The sequence below is a fragment of the Haemaphysalis longicornis genome, unplaced genomic scaffold (genome assembly GCF_048455015.1).
Source record: "Haemaphysalis longicornis isolate Haplotype H1 unplaced genomic scaffold, Haemaphysalis longicornis Haplotype H1 scaffold_5, whole genome shotgun sequence".
In the NCBI taxonomy this organism is placed as follows: Eukaryota; Metazoa; Arthropoda; class Arachnida; order Ixodida; family Ixodidae; genus Haemaphysalis; species Haemaphysalis longicornis.
In genome coordinates, this window is record NW_027526385.1 from 148,597,611 (window position 1) to 148,623,015 (window position 25,405).

Here is a 25,405-nt window from a genome sequence, read left to right on the forward strand (position 1 = left end):
GTCTAGGCACACCGCGTGGAGTATGGCTGACAAGGCTCCAATCTTGGCAGCACGCCAAAAAGGATCAATATAATCGAATGTGTTTTCACTTCTAATCAAAGGACATTTCGCTGCAAACATGTTGGGAGAGTATCACAAAGATTGACAGAAGTTTATTGCATACGCGGCCCAACCTAAGGGCTTGCATTTGTTCCCTTAACTAAAAACTCTAAATTATGCAGATTGTTTGCCAGGGTGCCAACGCAGGTACTGAAAGGCAATTTTTTGTTTTTTTCAGCTAATTTACCCACGGAGGGATCGTTTTTATTTAATACAAAAAATAAATATTTTATCTGAAGGAGATCAAGGAGGATAGTGCCCTCTCTCGCGCTGTGACATGATGCAACGCGATGCAACACGTTTCAATGGTACTGCAGGTAAATCGAAAAGGCGACATCTGAAGAGAATTTCAGAAAAAGCGAATAGGCGTTTTTGCTTGATTTTAGCGCCTTAACCAGGGGTGTTTCTGATTTTTCTTCAAACCTGCGTGCCCTTTGCATCCTAAATGTTTTCTATGCAAATATAATATTCGGTGTGCTTGTTTATAAATAGAAGGAGCATACTTGACTAAACTTTAAAGGTTGTAAGTTGAGTACTTTTTGTAATTTTTAGTCACAAATTTCGAGAAAGTATTTGGGCTCTGAGGCGGATTTGACGTGTTAGTAAACAAATTTTAAATTTTTGTTAACAACATGCTTTTTTGGAAACGTAAACCAGGCGAAAATTCACCATAAAATGCACGAATTGCTCCTAATAAATATTTTCTTAGAAAAACTTCGTTAAAGTTGGCCTTGGCGCAATGGCAGGTAGCGGCGGGGGTCTGGTTTGTCTCTTTGCAAAACCTTTTCTGTTAAACAGCATTTCTTTCAGGAAAAATATTGCTGCGTTTGGATAAAACAATTTTCAGGGAATGACATTTAAATATTTAAAAATCGTAGAGGTCGACCAGAACCCCTTTTTAATCTTATCTGAAATCACCCAGTGCCGGTTTTGATTGATTGTAGGGTTTAACGCGCCGACGCAACGCAGGCGATGAGGCGCGCCGTAGCGGAGGGCTCCGGATACATTTTGACCACCTGGGGATCTTTAACGTGCGCCGAAATCTCCTACACACGGGCGTTTTTGCTTTTCGCCTCCATCAAGAAAAGCGACCACCACGGCAGGGAATCGAACCCGCGACGTCGTGCCCCAGTACCGGTTTTACCGTCACCGCCATAGTTTCTTCGGCGACAAATGTACTCCAGCGTCAAGATTACCGCAACGCCTCTGTGCTCGGTGCCAAATGCTTGACAGTCCATGAAACGGATTGTTGATATTACTTACTTGGTATTTGTTCGCAAGTGACGCAGAGACGCGGAGCAAACGATGCATCTTTGTTTACGCGATCAGGAAGAATGACGTACGCAATTAATGCTATGCTCCTGTCAGCTATGCTAGGTATATGTCTTTGCTGAAGTTCCACCACGTGTAAATTTGAACTATGTGAGGTAACTTAAATTCTTGTGTAAACGTAAAAACACATTATATTTGTGTTATATTGAAGCAGAGGTAGAGCACGCACAGTAGAAATGAAGATGTGATGTCGTAACAGTGAATGCTTCCCGTCGCAACGACTCAGCACCTGTATTGTGTTGCTTCAGAGGCCAAGGACGAAAGTTTTTTCCCGGCCGTTGTGGCCGTTCCTGTAATAAAATAGAGAACAAGAATTCCCGTGTACTGACCTTTCGGCGCACTTTAAAGATCCCCAGGTTGCCAAAATTATTCCGGAGCCCTTTGCTACTACACACCTAATCTTTGGCGCGTATAGATGACGAATTTAAAATTGTGATCCCTCGATTAAGATTTCACAAATCTATTTCTTTAACTGTAATAAAATTCAGAACAGTCAGAGCACAAAAATGCTCAAGTCAAGTTTCAACATAGAGATAAAAGTGAACCATTTGCTAATAAAACCGAACAACACTTTAGAGCGTGAAAAATTATTCTGAACTAGATATACACTGAAGACGCTAGAAAACGGCGTCATCTCAGTTGTGTCTACTTTTAAAACTTCACGGCCATCAGCTTTGTCGAACGAATGAACGTGCCCACGATGGTCATTGAATGGTTGTGGGAAATTCAGTTTTACTTGTTTTTCGTCGACTAATTTTTTTTTGGTATTAGGGCATTGTGAAGACGAATGAAGGGACAGACATGTATTTACATATTATGTGTCTTCCGTTTTGTTTTACTTGAAGGTGGGCGTCCCGGCATTGTTGGAAAAATTACTGGAGGTAAGATCCCGGGCCCTCATTCACAAATACTTTTATTTTGCCTTTACTCCCTTCACCGCAGCTAGAATAGGTGATGAGTATTAAACTTTTGTGCAGATAGTCATAAGAAAGCATGACTGGTGGCCTCAGAGTACTCATCACACAATACATTCAGCTGCGACTTCATGCACTTCAATTTATTATCATATCATCCCTCTCGTATACGTAATGGTGTAAACATCATCACCCCTTTGAATCCTTTACTGGTGACATACCTTCTGAAACTACAAATAAAAAGGTATAAAATGCGAATTCTCATCTATTGTGATTGTGAATTTCGATTTTCCCCCTGTACATAACATCGCGTATCACTTAGGACAGTTTTTCAGGCATTCATTTGTTTAGTTTATTTTTTTCGTGCACAGAGAACAAGTAGGTGTTTTATATTGGTGCATATCTCAATGCAACAAGATCATTGTTTTGGCAACGTGTCATTCAAGCTAGGATTTTTCACCAGCAAAATATTAAGTTTGTTAGTGCACTCTTCACAAGAATTTAAAAGAGGGGATAATAGAAGACCGTACCGACTTCGTTTACAGTGTCTAGTGTCACAATCATTACTGTTAACACTCCGCTCCTTCTTTTAACTGCACGGATAACGCAAGACATCTCGCCCCCTTATTACTAGCTGGTGCATACCCAGACTCTCTGACGAGCCTCGCAACCACACTGACCCTTGCGTTCTGATGTCAATGCTATAGGTTACTCCTCACTGCTTCCGAACCCAACCTATTAGAAAAATTAACCAAAAACAAACGAAATCTATACATAGCCGTTCAACACTTTCTTGACTATCATATTACCCTGTTTTGGGCTTGCGAGCGTGTGTTAGTAAAAGTATTTCCCAATCTGTATAGTAGATTCTGTCCTATTCCTCATTACACATATTTTTTCAGTGCTTGTTCAAAGGATTAGCTAAGCTGGACGTCGCGGACCAAATTGTAATTCTGGAGCAATTCTTCTTCTACGCCCTGGAAAGGGTAACCAACGGTAAGCTTGTGGCTTGATTTTTTTCTTACAGCAAAAATAAATACAGTCGATATTATTAATGAGCAATTGTTGAAGCAGGCAAACTTTCGCCGACTAAAAGGGCATCTACTGTAAACATTTTAAGTAAGAAAAAACAGCATACGATTGCACATGCTTGCCTGAACTCAAGGTAGTCCCTAGACCTTAAAAGATAGACTAAATACTTACGATGCTAGTGATCCGCATGATCGTGCGTGAACCACCTATGGATCCTATTTTTATATTGCCCGATACGCAAATATTGTCTGAGTTTTTGTGTGAACATTTTCTCTCTGTGTTGTTCTACTACCTTGCAGACATATTATTGCATTTTTTTGTTTTTGTAATGTGAGAAACATTTACGAGTCAGGTATTTACAGGAATCGTAGACTAGCAAGCAGAGAGCCCCTTTTTATATATTGTACATTGCCCAAATTGTGTATCTTTACAAGCTTACATGAAATAAAATCTTTGTAATCGGTTATGGGTGACAAATAGGAAACTGCAAATGTTTAAATTTCTCTCATATTACGATGTATTCACCATGTCTAACTCCATACCTACAAAAGAAACGTTCATCTGGCCGTGTACATCGGCCTGAAGATGATATTTGTCACTGTGATCATGATGACAATGATTACGTCAGTACTCGCCTTAAAAACCAATGAGCTTTGAGTACAGCAGTACAAAAGCCAGAAATAAAGAATCGCCTAATTGAACAGAAGCTCTCTTAACGCCGACAGCTGTAAGTTTAACTCGTGTTTCTTGTTTACGCAGGTGTGGCGAACGATATATTTGAAGGCTTGTGTGAAACCCTGAGAGTGATAGTTGCAACCCTCACTGCTGGAATAATCCAGATGGACTGTGGTAAACTGAAACTAAAGAAAAAGATTATCTGCGATGATCCCATCAAGATTGGAGTCCCCGCCACACTTGGAATCGGCGACGTGAGTTTGTTACAGAAACCTCGACTCAGCTATTCTTCACTCTTCTTCTCCACAGAAGAATCCTGAATATATGGTTAAGCTTCATGCCAAAACGGTTACTCCACAATTTCATACCATGAAATATTGCAGAAGTGCAAGGTCATTAGAGCTTCAAGTGGTAACCAAAATCATCTCTTTTTATCAGCTATCAAAACGGGACGGCGGCCAATAGTGTCGACCAAAAGCAAGGCGGGATAAAAATGATCTTCATTTTCTGTTTCGCCACTTCTACCTTACAGCAAGTGGTGCAAGATAGTACCTACATTGGTGCATCCCACTATGCAGCCTCAAATGTTCAATAGTGCTACAGGGGTGACTCACATGGGCAAACTAAAAAAAAGGTCTTGTTTTTTAATATCCCGCCATTATTTCTCGCAATTTAAACTTACGCAAACGATCTCAGCTTTCAGAGCAACTTGGAGCGTGTTCTGTAAGTGAAAATGGAAAGTTCATAGGCAGCTATCGCGAAATGGTGCTAAATATAATGCCCTTGCAACCAGCACTTGTTGGACGCAAACGCTTGCTGCAAAAGCAGTATACAATAGAAATAAAATTAGTAGGTTGTTATTAAATGCGTTTTTTTTACGATTGTCCGAGTGCTTACAACGACAACTAGAATATTCCATAATTTTGTATTTTCTCATTGCGTCTTCCACTGAGGCAAACAACCCACCAACCTATCTCCTCTCTAACAAACCTTACATTAACGAAAGCATTCGCCTTAAAAGGTAAATAAGAATATTACATTAATCCCGCTTGTATACCGCTGATCTACTAAATAAGTAGTTCCTTGCGCATCCTTTCTTTTTTCTCGTCGACCACGAGGAGAGGCCTGTGCTTGCGCCGTCAGTGACCTAACGAAAGTACGAAATACACGCACGAAAAGGTCATGAAACTCACGTGGCGAGAATGGGGGCTTGAGGGTGGTGGACAATTGGTGAGCTAGAATAAATTAACACTAACGGAGTAGGGTTAGCGTGATCGCGGCTGAATTGATGTCGAAGGGAAAATTAAGTAGTTTCCTAAAGAGGGTGCCTTAGAAAACGTAACGTGGTGTAGTATAGGCTGGTCATTCGTTGGTTTTGCGGCATTATCTGGAGTGCCTATTCCGGAGACAGCGTCGCTCTTAGATTTATTAAGAACTGCTGTCCGAGGGCGCTGTACGATTGCAGTGCCGCTCGGACGCTGCCACTTGAGGCGTAATCACGAATGGTAAACCACATGTGAGAAGTGGAAACACCCTTACAAAGTCTCGAAGTAAGCAGTTTACGTACTATTGCAGGGCTTATCTGGGCTTGGTTGTATACGGCACGTTACGTGTCACGCAATGTTTGTGTTGCCTGTGATTCAAACCTCCGCACGTCGACAGAAAACGGTAGCTCAAAGTAATAAATTTTATTATAAACTATAAAGAAAAAATCGAAGATGATTCGACTCGTTGCCTGTCCTAAGAGGCACTTGCGCTTAGCCGGTGCTGCTATAGAGTCAATTCTCGGATATCCTGAACCGCATGGCAAAATCCCTTATAAATGTTTCCTGGAACAGCTTCTGAAAAACCGAAAGTACCTTTAACGTCCATTCACCAATTAAGCAGCAAGAGCCTGTTTACCTGGTAGGGAGAAGGCGTCTTAATTTCGGTCTTTTTCGTTCCAGTCTGTAAATGCACAAATACACGAGACCTAATCCTTCACTGCGCCCTCCAATGTAACAAAATTATAGGTATCCGCCAAATAAACAAGGCCCAATGGAAACTAGCTTTCAAACAAATGCGTTTTCCAGCCCACACTGGAATTTCTTACTAATTATTCTTGTCGCTCTTGCGGTTTCCGAGCATTCGTTGGAGGTGACATTAAGGACAATGTTAGAGATGCGTATACAGTAAATGTTTTCCTTTTTTTGCGGGCCGCTAAAATTTCCTGGCTCACCTTTTTTTCGTCATTGTTGCGCTATTTTGCGCAGCAGCCAGCCAACCGGTTTCACCACAAAATAGAATTAGGTCACAAGAGTGAAAACTATTTAACACCCTTTTCACTCTGAAGGAGAGTAACTGAAAAACACTGTTTAGTTAGACGGGAAGTTTCAAAAAACAATCTAAACCTTCAAATATGATATCGTAACTATGTGCACCCAAGGTGCTACTGCAATTGTAATGACGTATCAACGCAGGGCTAATAGTACTGCTTCTCAAATCAGTATCTATACTGCAATATGTAATGTTATGCAATAAGCTTTTTCCCCGCTATTTCAAAAGAATATGCCACACCTGAAAATCACTACATGGAGCTGACTGTACACTTTAGTGCAACGTTTCAGCCACAGACCGTTTCAGAACGTTTCATCCATCATGTATATTTTACGTGTTGCAGAAAACAATCCTCGTAGCCTTTTTCATGCGCTATATTGGCAATACTTGCAGAGCACAAAAGGGCACGCCGAACATAACCCACTGCTTCCTTGTCCAAAATTACCACTCACTGCAAGATTTAGGCTTTTTTCACAACACCCGATAAAAAGAGCACTCCCTGCCTCCTCTCTGGTGACAGCTGTCTTCTGAAATGCACCAAGCACACTTATGTGCTTTCCGCAAATATTTTGGAGCGTTAGTGCAAAAATCACAGTTAGTTGAAACCATGCTATAAATTTCAAAGCCTTTTCATCTAACGACAAAGGTAGCTGAAACTTGAAGATTTCTTTCGCCAAAAACCGAGTATAATCAATGGCCAATCACGTTAAAAATTTGTTCGTTTTCGTATGAGGTGAGACTTTGATGATGATGATCATGCCCTTTTTGACACGTACCCACTCGGGGTCAGTGACTAAGGATTAAGAGTTGATTGTGCAGCTGCGTTTGATGGGCCTTTGTGGAAAACCATTGCGCAAGTTGGCTTTCTTCTATTGCACTGATTGCGCAAAAACAAACAAGGACAAAGAATAAAACAACGAGGACGAGCGCACTGTAACAACGGAAATTTTATTGATTGAAAAGAAAGACCTATATACATACAAAACTGCGCATCATCATCACAAAAATGTTCCTACAGCGCACACAGCCCCCACAGCAAACACGTGTCGGCTTGGGACATTACATACCAGATAGCGGGGATATTTCTTTGTCCGAAGAGACCACAGATTCTGCCATCGCTGCTACCTTGTATGTAATGGTCGAAGCCGACACGTGTTTGCTGGGTGGGCTGCGTGTGCTGTAGAAACTTTTTTGAGATGGCGATGCGCAGTTTTGTAGACATATAGGTGTTCCGTTTCAATCAAAATTTCAGTTACGGTACGCTCGTCCTCGTCGTTTTCTTCTTTGTCCTTGTTTGTTTCTGCGCAATCGTTGCCATAGATAGATGCCCACTTGGCCAGCTCGCGGTGTTGGCTTTCTTGCACAGAGTTCTGGGCGTAACGGTTTCGATTTTGGAATTTGACTTTGTAAATCGAACACATTGGCTTTCAACCAGAGAATGATTCCCGTTGCAAACGTTTGCTTTCCTGCACTTCGCTTTGGGAAACGTCGCTATCCGGCACACATAGAAAGTTTCGCTTGAACACTGTATTTGGGGGTAAAATTTCTTGCATTTTCTTCACGACATCCATGATTAAGCCTAGGAAAAGGCTACGCAAAGACGCCTACAGCCCAAAGAAGAAGGTGAACAGCAGCAATATTAAAGTGTTTGCTCGTGTGTCTTGCAATTGCTCAGCCCGGAAGCATACAGCTTGCGAGTTTTCCCTGTTTAGACAAAAGCGCGTGATAACTGGTCCCCTAAAAATATATTTGCGAGGATTAACAACTTTGCAGCCCCGATGCTTGTTTGTGTACTTTCTTGAGGTATCGAAACCACAAACCTTTTGTGTTTCCTTGCGTAAAAACGTTGCACCCAAACACAGGTAGTGTGGCTTCCTTTTTTATTTAGAAATATTGCGTCGCAACTCTCCCTGCTACGAAAACTGCAGGCACAATGGCGAGGGTGCTTAGGCATCTCGTGGAATGTTCATCATTCCAGTTTCCCTAAACTTCCACCAAGTAAGCCATTCGGAACATAAACACCGTTTTTTGCTGCCGATTTTTGGTTCACATCCACTAGTGAAGTATGCGACACAACTTCTGGGCCTCTTTCTACACGTGAACTATCTTACGGTTGAACGTTTCAACCCTGGAACTTTTGAGAATAGTCGTCCAGCTAACTTGAACTTTACAAACTGTTATATTTCAAATAATTTTCTTGCAGTGCGCCGGTAAACTTGGAGAGGTATGCTTCAAAGGCCAGGTCATGACGGTAAGATTCTTCTTTTGAGTGGATTTATAATTTTGCAACGTGATTATTTGAATTAACGTAGAAAAAAATTACATAAAGTACAATTGTTCAGCAGATGATCAACTGCCTGTAACATGCATTTGAAAATTATTTAGTTTTACCAGGGAGAACACACTTCAAAATTTTTTATAGCACAATTTACTTCACAATTATTTATAGCATGCGCCAATGCCTGTCTGAAAAGTATTTTTGGTATCTGGGGGTAATTCTAAATGGCTGTGCAGACGCAACCAAGGGTATTCGAGATGCAAACTCTTTATGCTTTTAATGAAGAATACTTACACATCTGCACGCCTTGATGGGTGCTTCCAATAAATCGAATGACTGCAAAGAAGGGCACTGTTGTGAAGAGGTACGCATTGTTTTTTTACGGGAAAATTATCAGCTGGCTGCTTAGAGCATCGTATCCAAGACCTGAGGCTTGCGGGTGTAGCAATTTCTGGGAATCAAGTATTTATAGATATTTTTTGAAGCACATGAACAATCACATAGGTATACCCGTTTATTGAGCATGAATTAAGTTGCAGGTCTTGTAATTTTGTCGCTGTCCTTTAGAAAGTAATACAAACTCTTGGTGACGTACCACTCGCTTCTTCTGCAGACATCATCTCTTGAATCAATCTTCAGATACGTGGACGTGAGTAAAATATTCTGTCATTTCGCGGAGGTATTTTGTGTTCGCTTTCCCGTCGGTCTTTTTGTTAAATAAATGTCGTTTTAATCAGTGCTTCCTTAAATATGATCAGACATAAGTGATATTTCATAGAAGTGATATGAAATGGCGAGTTTTATACTCCCATTGAGATTGTGCTAAAAAATGACGCCATAAGAAATAGCCCTTGTACCACCATATACCCAGCCCACGTGGCCCTCTAGTTTGATGAAGACTGAGAACAGGTAATACGCCGAGGTGAGCAAGCTTGAGACAGCAAACAATGATTTTCTGTCAGCCGCGGTAGATCATTGGCCAGGTTGTTCTGCTGCCGAGCAGGGACACAAGGGTTGGGTTCCAAAAGTTGTTTATTTGAGAGCTTGCAAAAAGACGTCTGTTAAGATTTTGGCACGCATTAAAGATCACCAGGTTTCCTAAATTCTTCCGGACATGTCAACTACGACGACCTGCTTAGCTCACATGCAGCTTCAATGGGTTGAATTTTGACAACGGTTTCCCAACGTGCACATATACTCCAGGAATAATAATTAGCTGACTTTCACTATGTTATTGATCAATAGTGGTTTAGTCAAGCCAATTGCCTGCCCAATGCCGTCGTTGCATGACGAGCTTTACTCGCATCACTTCAATGTCTAAAGCACTTAAATATTGTCGCGCTGCCAAAGACGACGCAGTTGTCTTGAGGGGAAAAAAACAAGTGTATTGGAGCGAACTCGTGCTCCCCTAACAACTCAAACGATGCACGGGCGGCGAAGCAGCAGCCAATAAAGTGATGTACGCAGGCGAGTGTCGGCGAATCGACTGCCGTGGCGTCTGCTCGGCGGGAATTTATCTTTGGGCGCGAGTGTTTCTCGAACCGTCGATTTCACCCAGAACACTGTACATCAAAGAAGGTTATTCTAGGCTCTCAACGTTACTTCGAAACGCTCTCCCTATCAAAAAAGATAACACGTGCGGCATAAAAATAAAGAATGGAAGACGGGCTCCACTTGGCACACAGATAACACAGATAACACAGGCCGGCGCAGTCGGTCGGCAAAAAGAAAACATAAACAAACCCTATGTTGCACTATGTCCGCACTACGTTGGACCCAATCGTCAAAAAAGAAAGTAGGGTTCAGCACAAAAACAGACGGCAGTTTACCAGCCCGACTGCCCTTGCTCTTGGGTTTTTATTCAGTAACAATAATCAGTTGAACGTTGCGTACCTTTGGCTTCCTTGTGCGAGCACAAACTGGACAGGCACCTTTTCCCAACTTCCGCCATTGAATGTCTGCCCCTTGTACGTGTTTTTGAATTTTATTATTTATTTTCGGTAGGATAGTCGTTCTTTACTAAAAAAAACGCGGCAATCGATTTTCATCGCACCTGACTGTTTTCTTAAAAATTTTAAACGCGTAATATATCAACCGAAATAATAAACTTATCGGTCAGTTTATAGCACTCGGTGCATGACACATTTGTCGCACACCAAAATACAAACTAACAAAATAAAGTCAATACGATATATAAAGAGAAACCAGCTAGTTATTGCACTTCAATAAAAGCTGCATTGTCATTTCCTATCACGTCGCTTCGTCTCCTGCAAACTATGTCCAATATTAGGGGAGAAAAAGTTCTCCTAGACATTCTGGTCCCAGAGAGTGTTGTTTTATAATTAGTTTTTTGAGTTACACATGTCAAATAGCCTTTTCAGGGAAGTTTCACGTCGGAAAGATAGCTGCAACTCCGCAGCTTCTGTTGTGTTTTACAGCCAAAACTGTAATATATGTGCATTATGCATCGTGAGCTGTATCAGTAAGTTCTCGCTAAACGCCGTACTAGGCGGCGACAATATGCATTTGGCACGTTGCTACACAAATGGAAACAACTTTTTGCTTTTCAGATAAGTTCCCATAAACATAAATGCTTTCAATGAGTGTACCGAGTAAAGTCAAGGTTCACTTGTATTCTTTTTTATTTAAGCGTAAAACGGACATCAACGACCCTGTAAGGTTCAGTCCTATATACGTGTTTTCGGCTTAAAGTGACACTGAAGTGATTTGTAAACATTGCGGGATTACTAGCACAAATTGTAGTCCGAAGTCCATAGGCCATGTTTCGACCACACTTAGTGCGTTTACGCGAATTTATTTAGTACAAAAATCAATTCGAAAATGCTGCAGTCCTCCTCTCTGCATCCTCGCCTATTTTCCGTGGCGTTTTCGTGTGACGTCAGGAGGAGATGGCTTGACTGCGCTACTGCATGGCTCGACGACCTTCCCACAGAGTCATTCGGCCCGGCGTTTAGTCCGCTGGCAGCCGACGGGTCGTCGCGATTCGTTCGCTCAGTTGAAACTAAGCCACGACACGTTTCTGAATGGAAGAATGTGCCTTTCTTTACTTTACTAGTTTGTACACTGAATCAAGCTCCAAGTCCAGGTCGCTCCACACAAGCGCTGCACAAGCGCACATGCGACGCTTCGCTGACTGGTACGCTAGTAGGAAAATCTAAGGCCACTTGAAGGCGGGAGAAGAGTTAGCGAAGTCAATATAGGTACTAAGGAAATAAAATCAATTGAAACTTTTACCGTACAGCGTAAAACTAGGGAACAGGAAGCATTTTTTTGCGCTGGGTGAGCAAGCACAGCGGTCAGCAACACAACCATACATCTGCGAACGCTTTTCCGTCTAAGAAATGCGATTGGTAGACGTGAGATATTGTGGAAATTTGGGGGACGCTTACTGCACGAGCGCTATACAACAAATCGTCACCTAAGTTGCTTGAAATGGTAAAACTAAACGAAAGTGTAACTGGTTATACATTATATACCTTATATTTCCAAGTTCGGCAGCGCTCAACTGTGGCATTTGTACGTAGTGTGTATAGTTCGCTTGACCAACCAACTGTCTGGTCCCCTCTTTTGAAGGCTTGTGTGTGTTTGCCTGAATTTTGATGTATATGTGCTCCTCATAATTTCAGGGTATTCTTTTGTTTGCTTGTATTCCTCGTACTGCAACGTCTGAGCGTATTATCCCATGTAATAAAGAAAAATTCCCCGCATTTCCCCGAGGGGAAGAATGTGAAAGTGCGAATGCACGAGTTGAATTTGCGTGGTTCGGTAATGTTCGCGAAAGAGAGGTCACACACACACACACAACTACAAAGAAAGAAAGATGCATTTATTCAGAGACACCTATTTGTGTTGTCGTTGTACTTGATTGCTCGAGTGGATCTCAGCTTTGAAATTTCTTGTCAGTACTCCTTTAAGCAGGTGCATTAGCCCTTCTCACGCCCGATTCTTGGCCAATCCCCCACGTGGGTATGTGCCATGTCAGCGGCCAGGCAGCGCGCGCCCATCTCCCCCCGTTGCCAAGGAAGACGAGGAGATTCCTGGCCAATCCCCCACGTGGGTATGTGCCATGTCAGCGGCCAGGCTGCGCGCGCCCATCTCCACGTGCGCGGACATCGCCGGTGGACGCAGGTTCAGGGTCGCTTAAGAAGTGCATTCGCACTTAAAAAAAATAGCCCTTGGCCGAGTGGTCTGGAGCGCTAGGTATTTTATTTTGCAAGTCGCTAGTTCAAACCCCCGAGGGCCTTTTTGTTACTTGTAAGTTGATTTTTTTTTTGTTTTCGGCCGGTGTTTTCTATACTGATTTCGCCATTTTTGGGCCGTAACGTGCACTGCTCCGCGAGGGAGTTCGCAGAACGCGCGCAGACTGACACTGACGCGCTAGCGAGTTATCGTTGTCGTGCTGTTGCCATAAGCATCGACTGCTTGCGGGAAGTGGGCACAGGCCAGAATCAGCAGACCCTTGGCCTGGTGCGAACAAGCTTTTTACGATACAGGCAAGTTCCAAATATGGGGTAAAGCGTATGGAATTTGACCGTCTGCGGTGACGTGGAGGGCGTTCATTCACTGCGTTGACCTCAGCTAGTGATCGCTACGATTCCAAGCCGTCCTGGGAGGCTTATCTTAGGCATTTTACAGCCGACAACATGGCAGAAGCGCGGTATGGCGATTATTGAGATATCGAGAATGCCCATCCAACGAGAATGTCCGTCGGATGTCTACCATGTTGTTTTACAGAACCGAAACTGAAACTTGTTTGAATGCTAATTTTGGACATCGTCCAATCACGGTGCAGCTCCCCCCGACGTGACAGCCTTTAGGAGGTGTGGCCACCGCAGACCCCGCATGGCAGTTTTTATTCTTTCGGGCTTTATCAAATAATTACGGACCTATTAACCGGATAAACGATGAAAAGTGTGTTAATTTGAGCCAGTCTACGCAGCGCAAGCCAGAACGGGAGCTTGACAAATTCACTTCAGTGTCCTTTTAAGAGAGGGCTAACGAACAAAAAAAGGTTGAAGGTTTTTCCGTATATGTTTGTATCATTATAAAGTTTTAGGTTTGCTCTACAGGTTTTATCAAAAAAATAAGAAAACTTGCACTCGCTATAAAATACCTGAAGGCAGCACGAAATTTCTTTAGTTGCAATGAGCCCTCAAACTTACCCAGATTTCTCGCTCAAAATTCCGACCTGTCAGGAACCAAGGGAAATCACTTCAGGAAAATGATATTTGGCACAAAGCAAGAAATCAACGTGGAGATGAAAATAGTAGAAGAAACTTCCAGGATTCTGAATATTTTATGTGCAGTTCGCTGTCAAATCTTACTCCTTATGCATTTCTATGGGATACTTTCCATAGCTCAGGAACCTAGCCGCAAAGCGTGCAAGACTTGAAACTGTGCGCACCGCACGTTTTCACCCCCAATATTAGCAGCGCAAAATAACTTTCAATTACGCTAAATAACTGAAAAGTAATCGCTGTTGAAAGGACTGCCATGAGCGGGAAAGCTGCACATAACGATGAATTCAGCTATCCCAAACACATGAAACGAATAGACTAAACGTATCGAACAGGCGACGAGAAGAAAAATGTACCCGATGGAGTATAATGGAGCACTCAACTTGTATCTGCAATTCGAATTATTCGATTCATGGCTTTACCCTCGTTACCTATCAATTTTTATCCTATGTTTTTTTAGCCTCTTTTTATCCTCTGGTTTGTGCGACCGAAATTTCAATTTAGTCATGTTGTTACAGTGCCTTCTTTCCTACCTCTCCAAAACGGATCCGGAAGGTGCCTTTGTGAAGGTCGCCTGCTTCCTCATCAATCTCCCAGCGAACCTCCTCGGAGACGCACTTGGGAAACCCATATCGAAGTCGCTGCAGGAAGCACTCCACGTTACGTGCCCCTGAAGGCCGCCGCCAAACATACGCGTTCAATTGTTGGCAAAGTATGGCCAGTGGCACGAATATCCGAACAAAACCGAAATAAAGTGGCTCTGAGAGCAAATTTTTGAGCGTCATAGTTTAGAGGACAGATAGGAGAGTAAATTGTGAACGATGGTTTGGCGATCGCAGCAATGGTAGTTTAATTAACGACTGTAGCAAGACGCATTTTATTTTTCTCTGCATTTTTTTCCCAATATAGTCATTTTTCGCATCAACTGCTGCAAACGGTTGCGCCAACAACAGTCACCCAGTTTGTAACCCTCGCTGCATTGTAGAAACTAATATTGGCACCCGAAAGGGTATTTCAAAATTTTTTAGACGTATCTGCTAGTCACTCGCGACAGAACCACGGCCAGCTAACGAACGAAGCCGAAACTTGCACAATAGTAAACTTATTATTCATCAAAAATAATAAAGCACAGTTCTCGATACGCGACATAAACTTTTAGCGGCTCTTGCTTTCCACGATAGATTGTAGCCACCTATATTCCACTCGAACATGGCGAAAATTTTTTTCGTGCATTTTGTCGTAAAATAGTAGGCCAGAAAACTCTAACTCGGTAGGAAATTATGGTGTGATCGAGTAAGCCGCTAAAAAGTAAAAGGAAACATTGAAGCGTATAACCCGGGGTTATACACTCATATCTTGCGCTGGACCAATGTGCCAACCAGACCGGAGCGAGTGACAACCAATGACCTGATAAACGATTATTTAGGAGAAGAGCAACCACTGCAAATAATTGGTATTCAAAACAAGCATACAATATCCTTGAGGGTGGTTATAAATGTTACAGCGTTTTTTTTAAGTTATTAGAGTGCAGAATATTGACCTCATCGCATTGCCTCGGAAACGGCGAATGGTCACCGGGGGAATCTACACACTGGGTGAAATATTTAGCAATTATAGGCGGCTCCAAAGTCCCGAAATCTTCGAAATTACCTTCCACCGGCTCCAAGCGCATAATGTTGTGCCATCGGCTGAACTCAATGTGTATCGAAGAGAAGGTATGTATGGCGCCTGTACGGATTTGCATCCAAATAGCTCCCGCCAGTGGGCGAGCATACTTTAAACAAGAATTACACAACGAGCGAAGGGCACTAGAGTGGTTTGATTTATTTAGTTTTCAAAGGGGTTTATTAGAAGGAAGACAGACTCCGCTAGACAGGGATCAAGAGGCAAAACCGTCCAAGGTGAACCAGCCAGAAGATTCGACTCGAGCCGCGCGATCAGGCACCGGTGATGACAGCCGTTGTTCCGCGGTACATGCTCATTCGGGGATTGACCGGTGGGTGAAGAGGGATTGGACGGCGAGAGCACTTCAAGCAATCTCCATTACAATTGCCCCCGGTGAAGCAGGAGCCATCCTGGCGACTTACGGCGATGAAACGACTGCGGGGTCGTAGTAGGGCTTCAAGCGACTGACGTGGACGGTTTCGCTGCCACGACAGCGAAGGTCTGTAGAGGGCGTCAGTGGTTCTACGGTGTAGTTCACGGGAGAAATACACTTGAGGACACGGTAGGGGCCGTGATATTTCTAAAGCAGTTTGGAGGATAGACCCGGTGTTGTAGCGGGGACCCACAGCCACACAAGGTCGCCAGCACGAAAGGAAGATGAGGCGTGGTCGTTGTCGTGAAGATGCTTCTGGCGACCCTGGTCATTTGTTGTCAGTGCGCGGGCGAGCTGGCGGCACTCTTCGGCTTGTCGAGTTAAGTCCGAAATAGGGTGGCACTCAGACGAATCGGGGTTGTACGGTAGTATTGTATCCATTGTGCAAGACGGCTGGCGCCCATAGAGGAGAAAAAATGGTGAAAAGCTAGTAGTGGTCTGTGCGGCGGTGTTGTAAGCAAACGTTACAAAAGGTAGCACCGCATCCCAATTTGAATGATCACGAGCGGCGTACATGGTGAGCATGTCTCCGAGTGTGCTGTTGAATCTCTCGGTCAGGCCGTTCGTCTGTGGTGGTATGCGGACGTAGTGCGATGAACAATTCTGCACTGAGCAAGGAGGGATTCAACAACCTCAGAGAGGAATACGCGCCCTCGGTCGCTGAGTAATTCGCGGGGTGCACCATGCCGCAAGACAAGGGACCGCAAGACGAACCCAGCAATATCACGCACCGTAGCGGCTGGCAGCGCTGCGGTCTCGGCGTAGCGGGTTAGGTAGTCGACCGCAACAATAATCCATCGGTTGCCGGAAGGAGTGCATGGCAAGGGGCCGTACAGGTCGATGCCGACACGATCGTAAGGACGAAGGGGACATGCCAAAGGCTGCAGAGGGCCGGCTGGTTGTGGTGCAGGCGTTTTGCGGTGCTGACAGTCAGTGCAAGCATGAATGTATTTGCGCACGAAGCTGTACATTCCACGCCAATAGTATCGTTGGCGGAGGCGGGTGTACGTTTTAAGAAGGCCAGCGTGAGCGGTTTGGGGATCAGCATGGTAAGCAGCGCATACATCCGCACGTAAACTGCGCGGAATCACAAGAAGCCACTTCCGACCATCGGGCATATAATTGCGGCGATAGAGAAGGTGGTCATCCCGTATGGCGAAGTGGGCGGCTTGGCGTCGAAGAGCCCTGGGCCACGTAGGAGTCGGTGTAGTGGAGAGAAACTCGATGATCTTCGCAATCCATGGATCACTGCGCTGCCGGGAAGCTATGTCGGTGAAGGTCAATGACGCTACGAGTGTATCGGTTCCCGCAAGACGTTCCGGGTTACCAGGCAGCGGAGAGCGAGACAGTGCATCCGCATCAGAGTGCTTGCGGCCGGATCTATAAACAACTCGAATATCATACTCCTGCATGCGGAGCGCCCAACGAGCAAGACGTCCCATAGGGTCTTTGAGGGACGACAGCCAGCACAGCGAGTGATGGTCGGTTACCACGTCAAAAGGGTGGCCGTAGAGATAGGGTCGAAATTTGGAAAGAGCCCAGACGATGGCAAGGCATTCTTTCTCGGTAACCGAATAGTTTTGTTCAGCTTTTGTAAGAGTCCGGCTAGCGTACGCGACGACGTACTCTTCGTAGTTAGGCTTGCGTTGTGCGAGCACCGCACCGAGTCCTGCGCCGCTGGCATCAGTATGGACTTCAGTAGGGGCGTTCGTATCGTAGTGCGGCAGTATGGGTGGCGAAATCAACAGACGCCGCAAGGTTGTAAACGCTTGATCGCACTCCTTGGACCACGAGGACAGACCATTGTCACCACCGAGGAGCTTGGTCAGTGGCGCAATGATAGACGCAAAATTTCGTACAAAGCGCCGAAAGTACGAGCACAGCCCAATGAAGCTGTGGAGGGCTTTCATTGACGTCGGTTTGGGAAAGTCGGCGACAGCACGGATCTTTTCGGGATCTGGTAGGATGCCATCCTTTGACACGACATGGCCGAGAATAGTCAATGTGCGAGCACCAAAGCGACACTTTTTAAGGTTCAGTTGGAGCCCTGCAGCAGTTAGGCATGTCAATATTTGGTGCAGACGGGTCAGGTGAGTCTGGAAATCCGAAGAAAACACGACGACATCGTCTAGGTAACAGAGACATGTCCGCCATTTGAGACCACGCAAGATATTATCCATCATTCTTTCGAACGTTGCGGGCGCGTTGCACAGGCCAAACGGCATTACATTAAACTCATATAGGCCGTCTGGCGTGACAAAAGCTGTTTTTGGTCGATCAGACTCAGCAACCGGGACCTGCCAATAACCGGAGCGCAAATCAAGGCTGGAGAAGTATTCACCACCGTGCAAACAATCAAGGGCATCATCTATTCGAGGCAGGGGATAAACGTCTTTCCGGGTGATCTTGTTAAGGCGGCGATAATCAACACAGAATCGGAGGGACCCATCTTTTTTCGTTACTAGGACAACAGGCGACGACCAGGAGCTTTGAGAAGGTCGGATGACGCCACGTCGGAGCATATCATCAACATGGTCACTGATCACGCCACGTTCCGATGCCGACACCCTATATGGTCGCTGTCGCAACGGCATGTGGGTACCTGTGTCAATGTGATGGGCGACCGTGGATGTTCTGCCCAAAGAAGCTTGCTTGCAGTCAAAGGAAGACTGAAACTTTCTAAGAAGAGCCAGAAGGTCTTTGCGTTGCGGGGGGTCTAAATCGGAAGCGATGGACTTCTGGAAGATGTCGTCAGAGGTGGGCGTATCGGTGGGACCAATCGCGTTCAGCGAATGTAGCTGCTGTGAAGGTGCGTTGTCGGAAACATCGAGGCTGAAGACGGATTCGACAGGTTCAATATTGCCGACAGTTTCCCCACGAAGCAAGCTGAAAGGGCGGGTCGTCTGGTTGCAAACAAACATCGCTCTGCGGCCAGATAGGAGTGTCAGGACAGCAAACGGAAGCGGCGAACCCTTGCTAGCAACGAAAACGTTTGATGGCGTAAATAAAACAGGTCCATCCGCCAGATTACTGCCGGAAAGGGCGACGAAAACTGAGCTTTGCGGCGGGATATCCACGTCTTCGTCTACGGCCAGCTTTTCTCCGTTAGTAGAGGAATCGTTCGGGGTCGGAGCGTCATTTTGCGAACAGAATTCGACTTCCGCGCGGGCGCAGTCAATTACGGCGTTCTGGTTCGACAAAAAGTCCCACCCAAGAATAACGTCGTGTGAGCACATGGGCAAGACGGCGAACTCAATCGTGTAGAGAATATTTTGAATGGCGACCCGAGCAGTACACGCAGCCAAAGGTGCAACATGTTCTGAGCTTGCAGTTTGGAGAGAAAGTCCCAGAAGTGGCGTCGTAACTTTCTTCAGCGACCGACACAGTTTAGCACTTATGACCGACACGGCTGCTCCGGTATCAACAAGCGCCAGCGCAGGTACTCCATCTATTAACACGTCAATTACATTTTGCGGAGGTAGGTGAGGGCTTCGGTATTTCGACGGGTACGCAGTTCGTGCCTCAGGAACTGCGCGAATCAGTTTCCCTCTGGAGTGGGGGCGGAGTGGCGGCGCATGGGGGATAGGGAGCGGCGACGGGGTGACGGCGATCGGCGGCCTTCGAAGATCTGACGGTCGGCGGAAAACGAGGTTGGAGGTGGTCCTGAGGACACGTTATGATGCGGACGTCTGGGGCGCACGAGGTGATGAAGCGACACGGCGGCAGTAACGGGCAACGTGACCGGGGCAGCAGCAAGAAAAACATATAGGCCGGTTGTCGGGAGTGCGCCAGGGATTACCGTACGGCACAGCTGGGGGTCTGGTCGGTGGAAACTGGGGAGCGGGCTGTAAAGTGGGAGGTGCCACTGCCGGTATCGCTGGCCGAAACGACCGGAAAGATGGGTGCACTGGCTGCGCGAGACAGTCGGCGTACGTCATTGGCATGACTGCTGGAGCTGCAGCGACTGTAGCTGTGAGTGGCGCCGCGACTGTAGCTGCCACCTGCGGAACGGCCAGGGGTGCGACCGCTGCGGTAGCGACGTTAGCAGGCGGGAGTGCCTCGGCAACCTGTTCGCGGATGGTTGCCTGCAGAGCAGAAGGCAGGCTGGACGAAGCCTGCTCAGTAAACGGCACCAGCGATAGCTGACGTGCTACCTCCTCGCGGACAAATTCTTTGATTTTCGCCTCGAGCTGCAATTGGTTCGAAGAGAACGTGAGGCTCGAGAGAGATTCCGTGGTCGGCAATGAATGGCGAACCAAGGCCCTTTGCCGGCGCAGTTCCTCAAAACTCTGACACAGGCCAATCACTTCAGTCACGGATCGAGGGTTCTTGGACACAAGCATGTGGAACGTGTCGTCGTCCACTCCTTTCATGATGTGTTTGATTTTGTCATCATCGGACATGGACGAGTTGACGCGCCGACAAAGATCCACAACGTCTTCAATGTAACTGGTGAAGTTCTCACCCGGTAGTTGCGCCCGTGTACGCAGGCGTTGTTCAGCGTGCGGTTTCCGTACGGCGGGTCGATCAAAGTCACGAGTTAAGTTGTGCTTGAAGTCAGCCCAGGTCTTCATGGTCGCTGCGTTGTTGTTATACCACAAGATCGCGGGTTTTTCGAGGGAAAATGGGACGTTGTGCAGCTTGGTAGCGTCGTCCATTTGTTGTAAGCGCTAACTCGCTCGTAAGAAGACAACCAATCGTCAACGTCATAGTCACCTTTACCGCTGAAAAACGGCGGGTCGCGCTGACGGAGCGCCCCAGAGCAGATGACCGATGGCACCTGTGGAGGCGGTTGGTCGGCAGCGGCCATGGGGGTGACGGGCATTGGTAGCTTCCGGCTGCGGAGTTCCAGGCTGTACGACGGTTTACCTCAAACTCCTGCTCCTCCACCAATTGCAATGGGGTTTATTAGAAGGAAGACAGAGTCTGCTAGACAGGGATCAAGAGGCAAAACCGTCCAAGGTGAACCAGCCAGAGGATTCGACTCGAGCCGCGCGATCAGGCACCGGTGATGACAGCCGTTGATCCGTGGTACATGCTCATTCGGGGATTGACCGGTGGGTGAAGAGAGATTGGACGGCGAGAGCACTTCAAGCAATCTCCATTACAATTTATTTATTTATTTATTTATTTATTTATTTATTTATTTATTTATTTATTAAATGAGACCGCTTACGCGTGCGCGAGCGAGCACTTTGAACTCCGCTCCAACCCGGCGTTGCCCGTCCCATTTGCACAACACGACCCCGACCCCTGAGAAGCAAAAGCGGCAGCACGGCACGCGTCCAAACAGTCGTTGCGGAACTTGGTTCCACCAGACCCCGCCCCCCTGCCCGTTGGATTGCCCCGTGGCGCACAAGTACTTCTGCACAAGGCACGGGCTGGTGCCGCGCTAACCGATGATGTGTTGGCCAAGTGGCGTGCGTATGTGCCAAAACGTCACCACCGTGCCGTCGAGGTTGCGCAATCTGTGGCCACAGTTGCCTGCACCTCTTGCTCCACAGGAGCCACGCCCACTGTACACCACATGTTGTGGGATTGTCCCGGCCTTCAAACGCTCCGTTTACAGTATTTTCCGCCCGGCGTCCAGCGGCTTGTGGAATGGACAACCCCGCTGCAACCCGCCACTGCAAGGCAGACGCTGCTTTCTCTGTGGGAGTTCGCGCGCTCTTCAGGCGTCGACCGCAGAATGTAACATTTAAACTCTCTCCCCCCCCCTTCCTTTCTTCCCCATGCTGACCGACGCGTCCACCTTCTGAAATAAAGTTTTGTTATGTTATGTTTATTTATTAAATACTGCAGACCATCGAAGGTCCATGCAGGGTAGGTGGTTACATAGTATCAAAGCAGGAAATACAATGCGAACATGAATACAAAGAAACGAAACAACAAACATCACTGAGAACGATACATCGGATCTGTAAGGGAATTTCATTCGGCTATGGTACGAGGGAAGAAAGGGGCTTTATATGCGTCTCTTCTAGCAAAATACGGTATTAGGGAATGAGGGTGGTGATGGCGCGTTTGTCGAGTCGTTAAAGGGGACAGATATAGTGTGACGTCAATGGCCAATCAGTTCCTAACAAGTTGAGCGAGAAAATCCAGGCGGAATGTTTTCCTTCTTATCTGAAGGGGTGGAATATTGTTAGCTGTCATAAGGTCAGAGGGAGAACCTAGTCGGGAGAATTTAGAGAAAATAAATCTAACGGCTTTTCTTTGAATCCTTTCAAGTTTTTAATGTTAGAATCGGTGAATGGATCCCATACAATACAGGTATATTCAAGTTTAGGGCGGATAAGGGAGAGATAGCCAAGTAATTTTACGTTTGAGGGTGTTTTAGAGAGTTTGTGCCTCAGAAAGCAGAGTTTGCGTAGAGCAGACGAGCAAATGTTGTCGATATGTGAATTCCAGGATAGATTGTCGGTAAATGTTACACCTAAATATTTATGGGTAGTAACCTGCTTCAAAGGGGAAGACCTTAGCGTGTATGTGAAAGAAATGGGAGTTTTTTTACGAGTTATGCGAAGAAGAACGGATTTTTCATTATTAAGCACCATGCCTCACTCCCTGCACTACTCATTAATGTTATTAAGGCTTGTTTGAAGCCCATCTTGATCGTTCGCACAGGAGATACTCTTGAACAAAACGCAATCATCCGCGAACCTGGCACCACGACAGACACAATATCATTATTATATAGTAAAAAAAATCCTTGGGGTACACCTGAAGTTACTGGAAGACAGCCCGATTGTTGTGCACCAACAGTCACGCGCTGTATGCGGTTGCTCAAGTAGCTAGTGATCAAGCTTATTATCATTTCTAATAGGCCTACTGCTCTTAATTATAAAATTAGTTTGTCATAGGGAACCTTGTCAAACTCTTTGCTAAAATCTAGAAAAATTGAATCCATTTGACCGTTATTATCAACTACGGAAGCGAATGAATGAGTTATCGTTACTAGCTGCGTTACTGTTGAATATCCTTTCCTTAAGCCATGCTGCCAAGGTGTTATACTGCATGTTCTTTTAAGTAATCTAGTATATGGTTAGCTATAATATGCTCAATCAATTTACCACAAGGCTATGTCAACGAGATAGGCCGGTAGTTTTGGGGCAGGGATCGGTCACCTTTCTTAAATACTGGTACAACTCGGGCTGCCCTCCAGTCATCAGGCAGCATACCAGACATAAGTGAAGCACGGAACAAAACAACAAGAAACTTTCTCAAGGATTTTGCATATCGCCTCAAAACTATATTCGGGATATCATCACGGCCACAACACGTTTTAGTTTTCAGGGTTTAACAGCATAGAAACAATTCCAGCATAGGAAATAAAGGATACATCATAGGCGGCAAAAACTGAAACATTCGGTAGACATAAATTTGAGCTGGAGAAAACGCTATCAAAATAGTTATTGAAGTGCTGCGCAATCGACGCATGATCAGAAATACATACTCCATCAACTGACAGCTCTGGCACGGGCTGTTTCTTTTTCCTTAAATAATACCAAAATTTTTCAGGTTCATGTTTAATAAAGTCAGGCAATGTTGCCCGGAAGTAATAGTCCTTCGCGCTCTTTGCAAGTTTCACTGCTAGTGTCCTTAGCAGTTGTGTAAGACTGCTTATTTCGGAATAAAAATGTTGCTACTGCACGTTCCAGAAAAAATAATTTCAATCCACAGCACATAACAGCTGTTCCTCATAGTACAGGTCCACAAAAGACAGGAATCGAGCTGCAAAGAGCGTCTTACTTGGTTTCATGTTCCAGTGCCGAAGTTCAGCAGCTGCAGAACTTTCCCATCCTGGACCACTGAGAGCCAAGACCAAATCAGGAATTATCCCACCCCAAGGCCCTGAACCACTCCGCTTGAAGCTTCATTGTGCCTACTGGAGGGAGTGTCGTTATAAACCCCAGCCGCAGTGAGCTGCAACCGTTGTCACGGGATCAGACTTACACCCGAACTGTTCCGGGGGATTACAAAAATACGAAACCCTAACGGGAAACCCTTAGAGGGGCGAGGCATGCAGTGTATAAGCGTGTAATTGGCGCTTGGTGATCTTGGAGATGAAACCGTAACGCGGAACCACAGAAGGAGCGAACCGCGCAGTGTATTCCTGCATTGCTCGCGCCTTGGCGTTTTCGGCCACGCAGATGAAATCGTTAAGGGGGTAGAGGTATACGGCTTTGCTGTAAGTCTCGTATCTTTGAAGCACGAAGCGTTCTAGCATATGGCGTCGGAAAACGAATCTCCCGGTGGGTTGGTTCTCTTAGCATGCGTTTTTCCCAAGAAGATGTATGTTTCTACCGCGAGGTGTTGGAAAACGAGTGTCCCGTTGTTTTCTTTTAGTACAGTGAATACATGATACTACGACGACATGAGACGACGAAGACATGAGGCGCCAACAGCCCTAATCCGTAAGGGGCTTCGCCCCTAATACGGAGCACACAGCTTCCGACGCATGCTGCACCGTCTAGCTGCGAAGCCATTGTGTGCTTGCGTTGTTCTTTTAGAACGCTTGAGAGTGTGGCGTACTCTTAGTGGGAATTCTTGACCAGAAATCGACGCCGGTCATCTATTTTGAGGCGCCTTTTTGTACTCGGTCGCCACTATGCAGGATGGGAGGGCTTGTTGTCTATACTATCCGAGTCCTTGTATGCTTTTCTGGTCATTATTCTCCGTTGTAACGCTACGGGGAGAACTTCGTGCGCTGCCCAAGGATGCCGCACCATGGCGCTGGCGTTCCGCACCATGGCGCTGGCGTTGATCGTAGAGCACATTCACATTCGCTCAATGATGCAAGAGAAGGTCACAAGAACGGAGAGAGGAATACAGCATTTACAGAGTGGGGCAACTGATGTGCGTACAGATAGAGAGCTAAAGTTGTATAAACTGAACTGGAAAAAGCCGAAGAAAAAGTTCCTGCTAATACGGCAACAGGGCTGGATGAAATTTCTATACGGCTGGTGAACCTACTGGGCCCAAAACGCAAAGCAAAACTGATCCGAGCAATCGATCAAGTGATAAAAGCTGGCAAGTACCGGATGATTGGCGTAAGAGCGGGATGAAGCTTATCTATAACGGTAAAGGAGACAGTGCCAACTCGTACAGGCCTATTACAGTTACCTCAGTGGCATACAGGCATACAATGCAAGCCATAAAAGCGGAATTACAGGCGTGGATAGAGGGGAACGGCATTTTGAGCAAACTACAAACTGGATTCCGACGAGACAGGCGCTTATACTGCAATTTATTTTTTCTAACCCAATGCATCGAGGAGTCAAAGGCCCAGAGGCGGCCACTACGAATAGCATTTCTGGATATAAAGGGAGCCTCCGACACTGTAGATGGAGAAGTTCTATGAAGCCTACCTGAGCGGGAAGGATTAGGCCAGGACTTTATA

The 25,405-nt window shown here is 45.8% G+C and overlaps 1 protein-coding gene across 1 annotated transcript in view; it reads left to right on the forward strand.

Annotated features, from left to right (window-relative positions):
* LOC144138728 (uncharacterized) overlaps positions 1 to 14,679 on the forward strand; it is a 32,207-nt gene extending 17,528 nt beyond the window's left edge. The window contains exons 4-9 of the mRNA XM_077671138.1: positions 2,277 to 2,312; positions 3,248 to 3,341; positions 4,137 to 4,306; positions 8,572 to 8,619; positions 9,260 to 9,295; positions 14,423 to 14,679. Coding sequence (XP_077527264.1) covers positions 2,277 to 2,312; positions 3,248 to 3,341; positions 4,137 to 4,306; positions 8,572 to 8,619; positions 9,260 to 9,295; positions 14,423 to 14,578 — 540 coding nt within the window. The 3' untranslated portion in view covers positions 14,579 to 14,679. The remainder of the gene's footprint in view (positions 1 to 2,276; positions 2,313 to 3,247; positions 3,342 to 4,136; positions 4,307 to 8,571; positions 8,620 to 9,259; positions 9,296 to 14,422) is intronic.
* The last annotated feature ends 10,726 nt before the right edge of the window (positions 14,680 to 25,405 follow it).